This window comes from Nothobranchius furzeri, chromosome 18 (assembly GCF_043380555.1).
Source record: "Nothobranchius furzeri strain GRZ-AD chromosome 18, NfurGRZ-RIMD1, whole genome shotgun sequence".
NCBI classification, from domain to species: domain Eukaryota; kingdom Metazoa; phylum Chordata; class Actinopteri; order Cyprinodontiformes; family Nothobranchiidae; genus Nothobranchius; species Nothobranchius furzeri.
Window position 1 is genome coordinate 16,109,510 of NC_091758.1, and position 16,776 is coordinate 16,126,285.

The following is a 16,776-nucleotide window of genomic DNA, read 5'->3' on the forward strand; positions in this document are numbered from 1 at the left end:
GGGGCCCACTGTGGACCCCTGAAAATGTTGGCCTACAACCACCCCTGCCTTTTGACTTCCTTTTGTTTTCAATTTGAATTTGAATTATCAAAATGAATTATTAAAATCTGTCACTGACTGATTTCACTGCTAATCAGACTTCCTCACGTGCTGTCAACAGAAAAAGAGGCTCATCTTGCAAAAAGTGGGAGTTAAACAGAATGAGACAGCTCCAGCCCGTAGATGTCTGGAAGGGAATGTAGCCTCCTAGTGGAGGCCCTGGGAAATGCTCCCTCCTGAACAAGCTGTGTGCACATTTCCCAGTTAGAGGCCTTATTATCATGTTTTATTGTATTGTGGCACTTTATAATAATAACAATAACCATACCTTTAAATAAAATAATCAACAAAAGATACGGTGAGCAAAAAACACAAAATACTCTTTATTAAATATACAAAATTTGTGAAACAGAATTGCATCACATTGTAAACTTCCTAGCCTTATACACCACCTTGAGCACATTCCACCAGCTACACACACCAGGACAAACCAGAATCGGTTCTAACTTCAATAAAAACTGTGCTAAATGAAAGACATGAAAGAGGGTTTTTATGGTTTATGCACATGGCCGGTGCTGATGTGTGTTTACACGGTCATCTCTGCTCCTGGCAGACACACGGCAGGACCAAGGTCACGTGGTGGTGTTGGGTGTTTGCTTTGAGCTCACTGGCAAATCATTATTGAATGGTGTCAAAAGAAGGCCATGTGCTTAATCACAGAGCAATCAGAAAGTGCATCACAGTGTAAAGTCAACCTAACTATACCAACATCACACAGACAGGTACAGCAGTAGCGTAAGAACATCCACGAATGCTGTTTAAAGTGGTGTCTTATCAGAATACTTCATGGTGAATCGATCAGCTCCACAGATTGAGTTTCACTGCTTTTTTTGTTGTTCTTTTTGTTCACTTTTTGGCATTTCACAATAAATCATGTTTATTACTTATTTTCTATTGGTATGCATTTAATTCATTGCAGTGCAGTGATCTAAAAAAATGTCGTACAAAGCATTGACGGGCTTAACCTTTTAGCGAACAGGTGGCTTTACTTCCTCTCAATCTGCCTGAGCTGTGGCAGGTAAATTAAGAGCTTGATTTTCAAAAACAACAAAGTAAAGAGTTAAAAAAGCTAAAATAAGGCAGCGTTTGGCATTTCAATATGGTCTATATGCTGTTAAACGTGGTATATATCCTTTGTAACACCTGGAAACGTTATGCGTGCTGAAACAGAAGGAGATGTGGTCCACAGACACAAAGAACAGGGAGTCAAGTACCAGCATGTTGCAGGCATCTTCTCAACGCACTGGAGACGTGTTGATAACACACATGTGGGGAAGCAGAAGCAGGAAGATCAGAGAAGCGGTGGTGCCTGATCTTGATACGCAGTGATACTGCCTTCACCTGAAAACACTGTGACCCATATGAGAATCAGTTAGCTTATGGGACTGAGCTTTAAAGACACATCCACAAAACAGAGAAACCACCAAACATAAGGAAGTAAGGAAGGAAGCGATGGATAAGCAGCACTGATCCTGTGGTGAAAATCAAAACCATTCATTCACTGGCTAAGAACACTTTGCATTGGTTACAATCAGTTCCCAGTAATGTGGACGCAAAGGAGCCGAACTCCCACGCCTCTCATTTGGTTTAAGGTTTCAAACGCTAGTCTGGAAGTATCAGGAGGCTCCTGCAGAGGGTTGACCCAAAACCAGCTCTGGAGCATCAGAAATCAAGTGACACCCATCAAACAGCATGAAGCCATAGAAAAGGAACATACCAGAGCTGCTGCATGAATCCTGACTTTTCTAAAGCAGATTTGAGGACATTTCAGGGGTATTTCATTCGGATTATTTAAGTCAGGCCTCAACATGGAAAGACTTTTAATTCGCTTTAGAAAACTAGACCATCTTTGTTAGCTGTTGGTGATGCGATCGCCCCATTTGATGGTGTAGGTGAAGGTGGGACTCCCCTTAGAATAAAAACAACAATAAAGAGCTCAATAATGACCTGAATTAAGTCAGCAGAGAGGGAACGTTTGCTCGCTTCTGAAACAGCAGGACTGGCTTGTTTTCCTGGTCGTGTGTAGGAAACCAAACATCCTAGGTTCATGCTGCAGTTCTTTTTTTAAAACACAGAGCAGTTTTGTTTATCTGTTTTCCCGCGCTACGTTTCGTCAGCGGCTGCAAACTTCCTCAGGCTGACGCTGATGGTGGCGTCACTTCCTTCTCCGTTTATACACGGGCAGCAGAGGACGTTGTCGCCCTCTGCTGCCCGCTCTCCCCTCTCCGATGATGCAGTCCCATGCACGATTCAACGTGTAAACTCCATCATCTCTGTTCATGGTCCCACATCCACGTCTCCTTATCTCTATAGCTTCTTTTATCCATCTTTTGTATTTTTGTTGTTCGGTGTTTATGATCCTTGTGTTGTCCCAGTCCATTATATGGTTTTCTCTTGTGCAGTGATCTGTTACGGCTGACTTCTTTATTGTGCTTTCTGCTTCTTGTTTTGCTGCTCTTGTGTGTCTTTGACTCGTTTCTTTCTCGCACTCCTTTCTATGTTCTATTGTCCGTGTGTTGAGTTGGCGTCCGGTTTCTCCTATGCATGTTTTATTGCAGAGTTTGCACGGGATTTCGTAAACGACTCCACATTTAAGTCCAGCTGATATTTTGTCTTTTGGGTGTACTAGTCTGTTTCTAACTGTTGTGTATGGCTTTGTTGGTGTGTTTATGTTGTGTTTTTTCATTGTTGCTCTTATTTTTTCTGTTATGCCTTTAATGTATGGTAGGGTTATCACTGCAATAAAACATACATAGGAGAAACCGGACGCCAACTCAAAGCACGAACAATAGAACATAGAAAGGAGCGCAAGAAAGAGGAGAGTCGGAGAGGGGAGAGTGGGCAGCAGAGGGCGACAACGTCCTCTGCTGCCCGCGTAAACGGAGAAGGAAGTGACACCACCATCAGCGTCAGCCTGAGGAAGTTTGCAGCCGCAAACGAAACGTAGAGGGAAAACAGGTAAACAAAACTACCCTGTGTTTTAAAAAAGAACTACAGCATGGAATTAGAGATACGACACAGCAAGAACACACCTAAGGTGTCCTGGGTTCAGATGAACACTACCAAAGGGAATTTGCAGGTAAATTCTAGGCACTGAAAAACAAACATGTTTAAAAAAGGAACTCAACCTAAAACCTGACAGTTTGACGTGGATTTGACTGGCGCTGATTCGGTTATCAGACAAAACACAATGTGAGCACTCTTCTAACGCTGTAACACTTTGAAAAGCTGTTTGTTTCTGTTGAGTAAGAATCAACTGGATACAATCTGCTACGGACTGACACACAACAAAACAGCAGAGGTGACTAAAGGAGGATTCAACATTTCTAAAATCTGGATCCCATAATGGAAGCATCTGGGTTCTGAACCCACCACCTGGCTTAACGGACCCGAAGACAACCTGAGGATGTGCTACATTCGAACCAAGCCTGCCATCAAAAGGATGCGTCTCAGAATAGTGAAGCATGCCGGCAAGAAAAACTTCACTCGACATCTCTCAGTGCCTAAAGGTTTGTATCAAAAAGGACGGTGTAGCAGTGAAGAGACTACGGAGCTGTTGTGGTTTAGAGTGAACAGATGCAGGTCCAGTTCCTCGTTTGTTCACTTGAGCTTGGAGCGCACTTGCAGAAGCGTCGGCTTCTGCTCCATGATGCGCACCAGCAGCGTGTCGATGTAGTCTTCCAGGTCTTTGACCTGTGGCTTCAGCTTCTTCAGCTCCACTTCCCGCTTAGCCAGCAAAAGTTTCTGACGCTCAAACTCTGCCTTCTGGTGCTCCAGCTCTGCCTCGCGTTGCACCAGCAGGGAAACCAGTTCGATGTGAGTCAGGTGATAGTACGAGCCCGCTCCTTCTGTCAGCGACTGAGAGACAGAAGGTCACAGAGAGAGAGAGAGAGAGAGAGAGAGAGAGAGAGAGAGAGAGAGAGAGAGAGAGAGAGAGAGAGAGAGAGAGAGAGAGAGAGAGAGAGAGAGAGAGAGAGAGAGAGAGAGAGAGAGAGAGAGAGAGAGAGAGAGAGAGAGAGAGAGAGAGAGAGAGAGAGAGAGAGAGAGAGAGAGAGAGAGAGAGAGAGAGAGAGAGAGAGAGAGAGAGAGAGAGAGAGAGAGAGAGAGAGAGAGAGAGAGAGAGAGAGAGAGAGAGAGAGAGAGAGAGAGAGAGAGAGAGAGAGAGAGAGAGAGAGAGAGAGAGAGAGAGAGAGAGAGAGAGAGAGAGAGAGAGAGAGAGAGAGAGAGAGAGAGAGAGAGAGAGAGAGAGAGAGAGAGAGAGAGAGAGAGAGAGAGAGAGAGAGAGAGAGAGAGAGAGAGAGAGAGAGAGAGAGAGAGAGAGAGTCAAGATAATAAAATGACAGAATTTGGTGATATTGACGTGTTTTTTGTTCATTTGCGTTTCTTGCACCGGTTGTGAAGGCAGCAGCTTAGACCAGGGGTGCCCAATCCTGGTCCTGGAGGGCCGGTATCCAGCAGGTTTTGTGGTTGTTCCTCTTCCAACACACTTGATTCAGTAGTTGAATCACCTGTTCAGCAGCTCATCAGGCTCTGCAGAAGCCAGCTAATCCCCTGCTGATTGAAATCAGGTGTGTTGAAGCAGAGTTAAAACTAAAACATGCTGGATACCTGCCCTCCAGGACCAGGATTGGGCTCCCCTGGCTTAGACAGAGGCCATGACCGCCGTCTCCCCAGCAGCCTCCACCCCTCAATATGGCTGCCTGTATTCATGATGTTACCGTAAGCTCAGACCCACAGGTGAGGACTAGGATGGTTTAGGTAACCTAACCTCTGTTTAAATCATGCCATCACTTAGCGCAGTTATCCCCAACTCCCTTCCCAAAGGGCCGGTATTCAGCATGTTTTAGTTGTTTACCTAATCCAGCACGCTCGGTTCAACTGTTCAGCAGCTCATCAAGCTCTACAGAAGCTTGTTAATCACCTGCAGATTAAAATCAGGTGTGTTGTAGCAGGGAAAACAGTAAAACATGCTGGATAGTGGCCTTCGGAGAAGGGAGTTGGGGATCACCGACTTTGTGGAATGATCACTGCTTGAGAAGAGAAAGACTACCTTCTTCCTGTCCGTCTCCGGCTCCGTGATCTGGCTGCTCCTCCCTGGATGGATGGTGGACTTGAGCTTCTCCAGGCCAGTGGCCAGCACTGACCGCTTCTCCTCCGCCAACATGGCAGTCGTCAGGGGCTTCACTGGGTGGGGGCTTCATAGAACAACACAGTACAAAACGTGAGGCATGCACTTCAACTAACCCCAGCAAAAGACACCCTTCAACCCTAAGAAACAAGATCTGGTGCTCATACTGGAGATCATTTGTTTTTGGACGTTTGCAACCGTCAGCTTGTCAAGTTTCACATGTTTCTTTTTAAAATCAAAGAAATGGCTTAAAATAAAAAATAATTAGTCAGTGTTGATTTTGAGTGGCTCAAATATTAGATTAACCTCAAACCTAGGATGAATCACTAAACTATCTGTTATTTACAAAATAAAAATGTTATACTGAAAAAATTACATGAAATTTAAAAAAATACACTCATTGGCCACTTTATTGGGTACACCCTGCTAGTAATGGGTTGGACCCCCTTTTACCTTCAGAACTGCCTTAATTCTTCATGGCATTCATGCCACCATGTGATTGGCTGATTAGTCATTAGCATTAACGAGCAGTTGGTAACGTGTACCCAATAAAGTGGCCAGTGAGTGTATATTGCTTCAGATGTCAAAAGCAGACTTTTATGTTTTAAAAGTATCCTTAAACGTTTCTTGTGACCTCACAAGCGCAAACTCTTACAGAATCACGATGTCCTCTAGAACAATAGTAACCCCTGGAACAAAGCCATGTTTGGAAACTGTAGTTTCCTTTTTGTGAGCGGGCCAACAATGCCAAAGCCAGTCTCTAAAAGTTTAATTTAAAAAATCTTCTGAGACAATGGCTGCAAAACAGCACAGGAAGACAGTTTCCTGTGTCAGTGACCTACATTTTATCCACACTCTGCTGTGCCTTACATTTGCACTTGCTGTAGACCTCCAACACGGCACCAGACGTTTAGGAACCCGTTTAAATCCAAAAACAACAGTTTAGTTCAGTAATCAGCCCAGAAAGAGAATAAACAAGTGTAACATTCTTCAAGAAGGTGGTGAGAATTTAATCTGAAATGAAGGAACTTAATTGCATGCAAAGGTGCAATCAAACATGTAGAAATGTGTTAAGAGTGTTATTGCCCCAAGGTGAAAAGGAAATGACAACACAACACCTCTTTTAGCTCAAAACAAGCCAGATTTCTGGTTAAATATCAGCACACGAGCGTGGTTGGGTGAGAAGTTGTCTCTGTGAGGAGGGGGAGGAGTGTGTGTGTGTGTGTGTGTGTGTGTGTGTGTGTGTGTGTGTGTGTGTGTGTGTGTGTGTGTGTGTGTGTGTGTGTGTAAGGGGGTATCCTGTGTGGTAGGGATCAGGACAAAATAATAACTGTTAATTGCCCCGAGGCTTTGGTTTCCCCTTCTGTTACCACAGGACACACACAAGAAACCTGCAGAAGGGTCCTGTTAACACACACAAGCGTGTGTGTGTGTGCGTGCGTGCGTGCGTGCGTGCGTGCGTGTGTGAGAAAGAGAGAGAGATTCAACAAATTGAAAACAACTGAAGGTCACACCACACAGGAGAACACCCCTGAGAGTCGTCGGAAGCAGAGCGACAAGAGAAAACAGCAGGACAGATTCCCTCTCCACCGTTTCACCGAGCACTGAGCATGTGCGACCTCACCTGCTCTGCTGGTTGGCTGCTTTCAGCCGCCGCGGCTCGATTTCCTCTGGTTCTGGTTTTGGTGAGGTGCCTTGAGTTGGCCTGAGTGGCTCTGCCGCTGAAATCTTTGCAGGGGGAGAGAGGGCAGAGAGCGCTACAGGGGAGCTACTGTTTTTAGGAGTTAGAGAAGGAGCAAAGGAGGTAAGACAGGGGAGGTCAGGGTCTGGCTGAAACAAGGAGGACGCCTGCATCGAAGTGGGATCACTGCCAAAAGAGGGCAAGAGGAGCTGGTCAAAGACACCTGCCAGGGTTCCCTCAGAGTTGGAGCGATGTAGTGTAGCATTATGTTTCTGCAGGCAATTAGAGAACATCTCAGCTAAGACACCATGCTGAGTCTCCACCCTTCCTTTACTGAGGCTTTTTGGTTTACAGCTCGTACAAGAGTCTGATGGTGCAGGCAGGATTAGTAATCCAGCCCCCACTGTGAGGCCTGTCTCAGGGGGTTCTCTCTGGGATCCTTCAAACTCGCCCCTTTGGCTGATATTAGCTGCCATGTCCAATGCACTGTTTGTTTGAATGTTGCTAAACTCACCAACGAGAGTTGAGTTGGCAGAGTGCAGCGTCTCGTTCAGCTCGGCTGTGCTGAAGAATTCGGAGGATGGGTGAGAATCGCAGGTCTGGTACTGTTGAGAGTCAGCGCTAAGGTACAGGCTCTGTAGAAAGCTGCTGCTACTCTGATCAGACAACAAATTAGTGCTGAAGTCTTTGCCAGGACTGTTGGTGATGAAGCTGACGTTGAGGGGATCGCCAAAGAGGTTCAGTGGTACAGGAGAACCAGGATTCCAGTCGGATATGTCCAACAAATCCTGCGTGGCATCAGGGGATGAAGTTGTGATGCATAACGATGGTAGTGTGGTCCCAGGAATCTCCCCATCACCAACACTGAAATCCTTAGACAAATCCTTCCCAGAAACGCTGCCTTCCCACGTATCAGATCGCGAGGAGCTGATGGATTCTGGTTGTAGCTCCAGAAGGCTGGAGCTGTAGAGGGCCCAAGTCTCTTTACCTTCCTCTTCTGTCCGTCTCTTTGGATGTGCAACTGCAGTTGCCTCAGGTGTAGCAGTCCCCCTGTGGCCTTCATCGTCTAACAACACATCGCCTGACTTCCCAGCAATACCATTTTCAGGTTCTGAGGTTGCGACATTTCTTACAACAGCTGACTCAGAGAAACTCTCAAACCGGAGGGCACTTTTTTCAGCTTCCTCAGAAGAGGATGCAGAAAATTTGTCAGACTGGGATGAAAAGACAGAGAGGCCATCGTCTTCTGCTGAACTGCCGAGGCCCGAGGAACTAGGGTCTGGAGAGATGGTCAGTAGTGAGTGAAAGGCTGCAGGATTAACTTCAGAGTCGGTTGAACCTTTGCTGTTTTGTCGGGTTTCAGTCCGTTTCGAAAACTCAGGGGGAAAGTTTGAAGTAAGGTCCTCGCTCTCGAAGCTTCTGTGCTCCGGGATCGTCTCGAGGAAAAGTGAAAAAGTGTCAAAATGATGTGTGTTATTGCCCTTAGCCCTGCTGGGAACTGCAGGTGCCTCGGAAAGATGATTCAGCGAGTCATTAACGTTTATGTTTTCATCAGCAGCTACGATGGTGTGTAATGTGTTTTCATTGCAGTAGCGTTCCAGCGGACGGTCAGTGAGTGTGTAGTGCTGTGTTCTGCGTTCTGTAGTGAGGTCAGCGGCACACTGCAGCCTGCCGGCCGCAAACGCATCAAAGGATTCCTCCCAATTGGGTTCAGGCTCCATGACAGATGTAACTGGGTATGACAGCTTCTTAAGAACAGGCTCGTTCCGTTCCATGGCAGCTGGAGGAAGAGGTCTTTTCTCAGCTTTGGACAGCACTTCCCTGTTAGTATCAGAGTCAGCGGGGTTAGCGTAGGTCAGGACAGGGTTAGGGTTACCCAGCTGTGGAAAGAGTTGAGTTATGGGGGGCCGCGAGCTGGAAAGTAAAGGCAAAGGGGGAAGCGATGTCTTTAGGGGCTGGCTAGTTAGTATATCTACATAAAAAGGATTTTGCTGCTGAATGGAATAGAACGGGTTGCAGGGAGACACGGGAGGGGGCGTGGTCTGTGGATGGCAGAAGGGGTTAGTGTGGTGCAGTGCAGAAACCACAGAGGAAGAATCTATGGAGGGACCTGAGGGGTGATGGCTAGGTGGAAGAGGTGGTGGGTGGGGGACAGTGCTGGGCTCTAGTTTAGTGGAGACCTCCAGGCTGCGAAAGGAAGGACACACAGTCCTCTCAGTTAGTGTGGTTTGTTCAGACAGCAGAAGTAAATCCTTGGACTTGTCTGCAGCGACATTTTACTTAACTTTTAAGTTCATGTTGCAAAAACAGCTGCTAATTATTCCTAATAAAGTGTCATTTGAAGGTTTGTTTAGCTTCAGTTTCCACAAGAAAAACTAACTGTATTGTTTTGGACAGAATGAAGAAAACTGCACAGGAAGAGGCCATCACAGAAACATGAAACGTTGTGTAACTCGGCAATGAGTTGGAGCTTAGCGGTTGAATTTAAGCTTCAGCCACATTCTGGTGTTTTCAGCGGGTCGTGATGCACCATTTGGCAGCAGACGAAGGTGTGTGCAGTAATATTACTGGTGCCAGCCTGCTACTTCTCAGATATCTAGAGGCAAAGTGAAAATGTAGAGTAAACATGGGGGCATTGTGGGTATTATAACCCAGACCTCATCATGGTTCAGTAGACTGATTAAAATATTCTAAATAAAAGCATCCGTCAAACCCAAACATATGCAAAAAATAAAAAATAAAATGATTAATAATATATTAAAATCCAGTAAACTGCAAGAGTCACCGGTGGAAATAAAATAAAATGGGTTATCTTCCTGCACAAACACACACACACACTGATGCACACATGCATGCACACACCCCACAGACGCTTACACAATGCCGTCACGCCCATCAATGACCTAAAAAGAGAGCAATGATTTTTCCAGCTCACGCCACCGTCTTCCCAAACTGGCTGACGTGACCACCACCCGACCCTACTTGAGCTTTCTGAAGGCAACTCTAACCAGAGCAGCTTCATGCCTCCATCTGCATTGCAGATACCTGCTGTAACCAGAGCCTAAGACCCGGAAGGATGTATTGAGAGCTGAAGGCGTCTCTTAGTGATGCTGGCAGCCCCGAGCTGCAGCCTGGCTCTACACGGGGAAGTCTTCACTCCCCTTTTAGCTCAGAGTTTTATTGGTTGATACAGATACGACATAAACACCTGTAAAAAAAAATAATCCCCACAATTAGGTTGGGATGCGTTCATTTCTTAATACGAGTAAAGCTGTTCTAAAATTAAACAGGGTGTTACAGTCTGCCTAGAGAGGCTTGCGGTGTCCTGTTAATCACTTAGGGTGTTTTAACAAAGTCATTTAAACCACAAACATAATAGCAAACCTGCTTGAGCCAAACGTTTTTGAGCAACACTAACTTTGGAGGATCAACATGTCATTGTGACACAGTGAGATAACAAAACCAACACGTCACTACCAGCGTTCAGCTGTGGTTCTGCTCATTAACAGGGTGGTCACGTAGCGGTTTTCTACTTTCTTCTTCTCCTTGGCTCCTGATGGCCAGAGTGATGTCTGTGTGGATGGAGATAAAAACAGCAATGCAGTTGCGGGTCCAAACCCAGGCTGTCTGTCAGTTGTTGTGCCCTTGGGCAAGACACGTCACCATACTTGCCTGCTGGTGGTGGTTGGAGGGACCTGTGGGGCCAACTGTGTGGCAGCCTCGCCTCTGTCAGTAAGTCTTGGGGCAGCTGTGGCTACATTGTAGCTCATCACCACCCACATGTGAATGTGAGTGAATGGGTGAATGTAAGCACCTTGGGGTGCCTGGACTTGCTGAAGTGCTATACAAGTGCAGACTATTTACCATTAAATTATTGGGTGTCATGTTGTGATATTTAAATATATAACAGCTGCAGAGTCAACGTTACTGGGTTTCTTTAGACAGTACCTTTCCTAACCAGTAGGTGTCACACAGAAGCAGAAAAGTACACATGCAGCACATGCTTCATAAACAGATATATGTAATACGATGTATTCATACATTGTGGTAACTGAGAGAAAGTATGTTTTATTTGAAAGTAGTAACACTTTAACATACTTGAGTAGATTAAACTGAGTATTTGTTTTAATGTAGGTTTTGTGTTAGATTTAGTAAACAAGTAAAAATTACTTGTATAAAGGGGTAGGGACATATAAGTTTCCACTTCAGCCTACTCCTTTTCAAACAGAGAAGAAGGGATGATGATATGTATTTTTTTCTGTTTGTGGTATTTTAAAAAAATATATGTATGTTTTCCTTTGTTTAAATACTGATGAGGTTCTATCTAAAGGTCAAATAACTGATCACCTTGTTTAATATGGACACAAACAGAACCAGAAGCCACATGAGGGTCTTGTTATGTCATAGCGAGGTCACCAGGGTTAAAACTCAATGTTGGTCGACTAAAGCTGAGCTAATTATCATCAACCAGTTCACATTGTAGAGCAGGGGTACTCAATTCCGGGCCTGGAGGGCCGGTATCCGGCACGTTTTAGTTGTTTCTCTGCTCCAACACATTTGATTCAGTGGTTGAATCACCTGTGCAGCAGCTCATCAGGCTCTGCAGAAGCCTGTTAATCACCTGCTGACTGAAATCAGGTGTGTTGAAACCGAGCTCAAACTGGATATCGGCCATCCAGGCCCAGAAGTGAATACCGCTGTTCTAGGGAGAAAAGACAAGATTTTCAAAACTAAACACAGTAAAATGGATTTTATCATAAAGTAACCCTCCCTCCACCCCACACACACACACACACACACACACACAAGACCAACTCTCCTTCTCTCGGGTCCGAAACCCTTACGGTCTGTTGAGACTACTCGCTACAGGAACTTAAAGCATTTTTTAAGCTGGTGCTGAGGAGACACACCTAAACTCATGTCCCTCTGAGCGTTACACACCTCCTCACCTGTAACGTTTCCCTGATTAGCCCTTAGCATTGTAAATAAAATATACGGACACACTCATTAACTGTGGATCCCTCACAATGATTCTGGCACTTGTTACTGATCCAGGTTAGTTTCTGTAACTTGGAAAAACAGTTACAAGTGTATTATTTAGATAATTGGGTTAAAGCAACCAATAAAAATCTCATGTTAATGGTCTCAGCACAAAAATCCCAATACTTTACCACACAAAAAGGGAATGTCCACTACAAATACTTTATCTAGTTTGGTCATTTTATTTAGCACACCCTCTGTCTCCACCCACACACACACCCACACGCACACCCTTTTTTACCTTTTACATCAAACTAGTTTGAGGAATGTTTGTGTTCTACCTGGAATTTCCACTCTGATGCTCTCATGGTTCATTTTTACTGAATGAATGTGAAGAAATAACCTCGGAGTAAACCTGAAACCTCAGACAGACAGCATGAGCGCACTAGTGCAACAGGTTTTCTGATAATTTGGCAGCTCCTGGCCTAGATTCAGTTTACATTCACACTTTTAGTAAAGCTCCTGGTCGGTTTAAGGCTGTACCGAGCTGCTGATGTTCAGTCAGACTCTGATCAAATCAAAGGTGATGATAGAGATCTCACCTGGGTTTGCTGTGTGGGTCTTTGGATCCAAACCAACCCTTGTGTCTCTCCTCAGTGGCAGCAGAGACCTGTTCAGACTCGTCCTTGAACTGACTCTGGCTCTTTCCTCCAGACTCACTCCGCCCATGTGAGAACAGGTTCTTCCTTTGCTTTTTCCCCTGGCTCTCTGACTCCGCCTTGGAGGAGGAAGACGACGAAGCAGCTTTAGGTAAAACAGCCCGGTCCTCGACACCCAGAATGGGACCACTTTTCTCCAGGGCTGCTGCTATGGCAGCTTTCTCCTCCTCACCAGCCCTGTCATAAGACCAGCGTCGGCCCTCTCCCACAAGGCCCTTGGGGAGGTCTGTACAGGCCCGAGTGCTGAGGTTCTGCAGAGAAACAGACAGAGGCAGCGACTTCTGCAGCAGTCCCAGGCCTAAAGAATCTGTAGGTTTTCCTGAGCCTTGGTCCGGGGGCTGGACGCTGTACACATGGCTTCCATTCACACACACGACAGGCTGAGGCACTGTAATGGTGACCTCGCCAATCTCACACTTGAGAGAGGACGACTTGGGTGAAATGTTGGTTGGGTGCTCTGCAGGAGAAAACGACAGGAAATAACGAGAATCAAGAGAGATTCCAGACAACCACTAAATGACTTTGTTAGGGGTTTCTGTACAAACCTTGCCTTTTTGGAAATAAATTCTCCCTTGATTAAAACTTTTAACACACACTGTGGCTTTAGAGGGCCCAAAAGGTGAAAGCAAGCCCCGTTCTTCCAGCTATCTCACCTGGACTGTTGTCCGCTGTGAAGTTGCTGCTGTTGCTGGGGGAGTTGGACAGGTCTGACACCACTACGCTGATACCGGCTGTGGGACTGAGGCTCCCGCCGCGGGATGAGGACTCACTGCTCTCTGAGCCCAGAGAAGTGCTGGAGCGAGTGTCTGATGATTTACGCAGTTTTCCCCTCAAAAAGAAGGTTCTCATCTTGCTCCGCCGGACCTCGCCCCCCTCATCGTCCTCATAATCCTCCTCCCCTCCTCCGTCACTCGGCAGTCTTTGGCGCATCCGGTACAGAGACCCGTATCCACCTGGGAGGACAGCAGAAGAGGTGTCCTCGTCGCTGGGTCTCCTCTTCCCCTTCATGCGCTCCTTTAGCTTGCTAAATGTGGAGGTTCCCTTGTCCTTCATGACGAGGTCGTACATGCTGGCTGTCAGGTTGTTCCTGGTGAACTGAATAGTCACCTGAATGTCTCCCCGCTCCTTCTCCTTTTTTCCCGTCTTAGAGTTCAGCCTGTACCACCTGCAGCAGAGATCAGAGATGCTGGGGATTATTCTGAGAAAAAGAAAACATTTGATCGTTCATTTCCATTGATCTAGCAGAGCTTAGAATCTGAACAGAAACACCTGTAGTGGTTCTGGTTAGGCACATAAGAGAATAAATGCAAAGCAGGACAGCTGTTTAATTCACAAAAATAACCCTCTGAACCCAACTCTGTACTTTTATTAGGATCTGTTTTATTGTGGGAACACTTTGCATCCAGGAAATTATGAAAATAAATGCTTAATGCAAACAAAAGGAACCATTCTGGTTCTTCCTTTAACACTCAGCATTCACTCCAGTCCACAAACTCTGATATCTACGGGTGTTGTGCAACAAAAGGTTCACCAAACCAATTAAAGCTGTTTCAGTGGCACATGGTGCAACAGCACCGTGCTGTCAGTCTGTGAGCCAGGGCTGACCATCACTAAAGGAAATCTGCAACAACATTTGTGATTGATTATTAATAGATCAGATAAATACAAAAATAAAATGTTATTTTAGCTTGCAGGTAGCTTCTATTTTCTAATGTATTTAGCAGGGTAACAGAATGAATCGATTCATAAATCACGTTGGATTGTCGTGCTTACTAGGAAACGTAACATTGTTTTTAAAATCACACAGTAATTTATGTAGATGTTATGGATAAAAGGGAACAGCCGTACTGCTTTATTCATCTAGACAGAAAAGCAAACCTCTTCTTTTCTGAACCTACTTTAATACTTTAATACTGATAATCACCAAACGACCTGTTTAATAATTCTGCAGGTCTGATATGATGTTCTCTAAACTGATGCATGTTTTTATTGTTTAGTGATAAATAGTTTGTGTCACTTTGTGTAAGTGAAGATCCATCATGAAGAAACTAAGGTTTGAGTATAAATGTTGTGTTTAATGACCCCACTGGGTCGTAGCTGCATGGATTGGAGGATTTGGTGTTCTTCTTTTGTGTGTTCATACTGTGTTTTCGTCCGTAATCCATGTTTTGTTCTTTTCTTACACAGTTCAGTAAAACTTATTTGTAAAAAAAACTCATTAGCAAGAAAAGAGAAAAGGAACAACAAGATAAAACCACACAAAACTCCTCTTTCACAACACAAACTCACTGAAGCAGAAGAAAGCATACTAATGAAAGGATTCAACTTTGCCATAACACCACAAAAGATACCATATGAAGAATTTATCGTAGCTACAGAACTAGCATGACAACAAATCACAGATGAAAGTACAAATGCAGAATGTAGTTGGGATTTTAAAAAGAACACAGCACAGCAACATCACAAAAGAGGAATGAGCAGCCATAACACCACTAACCAAAAACGAACACATCATCATTTTACCAGCAGATAAAGGAAGAACCACTGCAGTAATGGACAAAGAAAAATACAAATAACAGATGGAACAGATGCTAGAAGACAGAAACACATACAAAACGTTAAAAAAGACCCAACACAGGATATTAAAGTGACAGTGTGCAGTTTCCATGGTGATAAGGGGCAGTAGACATCTAAATCATTGCAAGCATGCAGTACTTTATGTTCAAGTAAGACCTTACCAACGGATGGCCATTAGGGTCAAAAATCTCTGGGAGTGCAACATCCAGCAAAATATCAAGAACGTCAGATTCTCTTTCATCACTGGCAATGAGTGAAGAGGTAAATGTGTAAAACAACAACATTTAATAATGGTGACAATTTTGTAACCATTTGTTACAAATCAGTAAATGCATTTTGTCCTCGCAGGCTTTCGTAGAAGGAAACGTGGCATCCAATATGGCGTCAGCCAAAGACTTAGGGTGTTTCTCAATGCCAAGAAACTTTGCCTTGATGTCTTGGCCTCGCCCTGGTTGCCTAGGAGATATGTCACCAGGAACCGCCAAGACGTGTTTCAATCATCGACATATAAATATTGGACAATGGGTTTCCATAGACTCCAATAACACATTTTTGAGGCCAAAAGGGAGGTGGCCACCATCGCCATTTTGACCGTGTCACAGGTTCCGTCAAGCCCAGACAATTCCACAAAAGGGAAGAGAGGAGGAGCTGAGGTTGGGGCTGTAAGGCTGGGATCAACTGACGACACCCGGTTGAACTAGCTACAAGCTAACCTGAAGCTAACCCAAAGCTAATGCGGAGGTGGGAGCTAAGCTAATGGAGGTAGCAACCTAGCTACAACCGGAGTTAACTGTGCACAACACCAGAGCTTCTGAGTCAGAGATACGCCGGGCTGACCGCTGGGTAAAACCGGGTGGAACACAGAGGTCTCCCAAAAGCTGCTGAAAGTCGGCAGCCCTCGCAGCAGACAGAAGCCGCGATCAGACAGAGATGTGCCGAGCTGCGGGGAGGGGAGAATCGTGGTGGAAAACAGAGGTCTCCAGAGAGCTCCACAAGCCGATAGTCGGAACCCAGCTCCACCAACATGTTATATTTCAACCCATTTTCTAAAGTGCAGCATTATGTTAAATGCACTGGGTTTTACCCTATTACATTTAAATTTCATGGTTAAACAGTACATGTGAAAATCTAAGCTCAGCTCGGCAGTGACCTAAAATACATAAATATAATTTTACTTACCAAAAAAATGAAGTGGAGACTGCTTGGACGCTCTATTAGTGCAATTAATGCCACAGCAAGTCATTTTGTCCAACATTTGCACAAATAATATCCAAAAAAGAATACACAAACACAGAGACTCAAAATCCCGGAACAGTTTCCAAGCCAGACCGAGGCTCTACTGAGGCCTTTCCACGGAGCTAGCTGTGTGGTCACGTGTGTCTGATGCTCATTAATTATACAAAATTTTAGGCTTTTAATACACTTAAACAGAAGAGTGAGAAAAAAATTCACCCCCCTCAGAGTTGTCATGAGTGTAAACTAGATCATTTAAACAAAAAACATGTTTTGGAACCAGGCTGTAAACATGTTTATTTCTGCTGTGAAATTGGTATTTTTTACATGGGAGTCAATGAGGATTTGCTCGCTTCTGA

At 44.9% G+C, this 16,776-nt stretch overlaps 1 protein-coding gene across 3 annotated transcripts in view; it reads right to left on the minus strand.

The window, feature by feature from the left end:
* Positions 1-1,077: 1,077 nt before the first annotated feature.
* The window catches only part of rab11fip5a (RAB11 family interacting protein 5a (class I)), a 41,884-nt gene continuing 26,185 nt past the window's right edge, over positions 1,078-16,776 (minus strand). For 2 of the 3 annotated variants that reach the window (XM_070547006.1, XM_070547008.1), the window contains exons 2-6: positions 13,261-13,772; positions 12,491-13,064; positions 6,852-9,095; positions 5,150-5,294; positions 3,470-3,957 (exon numbers count right to left, since the gene is read on the minus strand). In XM_070547006.1, the coding sequence (XP_070403107.1) occupies positions 3,700-3,957; positions 5,150-5,294; positions 6,852-9,095; positions 12,491-13,064; positions 13,261-13,772 (3,733 nt within the window). In that variant the 3' untranslated portion in view covers positions 3,470-3,699. Of the gene's footprint in view, positions 1,450-3,469; positions 3,958-5,149; positions 5,295-6,851; positions 9,096-12,490; positions 13,065-13,260; positions 13,773-16,776 lie in introns of those variants that run through there. The other variant, XM_070547007.1, reaches the window with a different exon arrangement.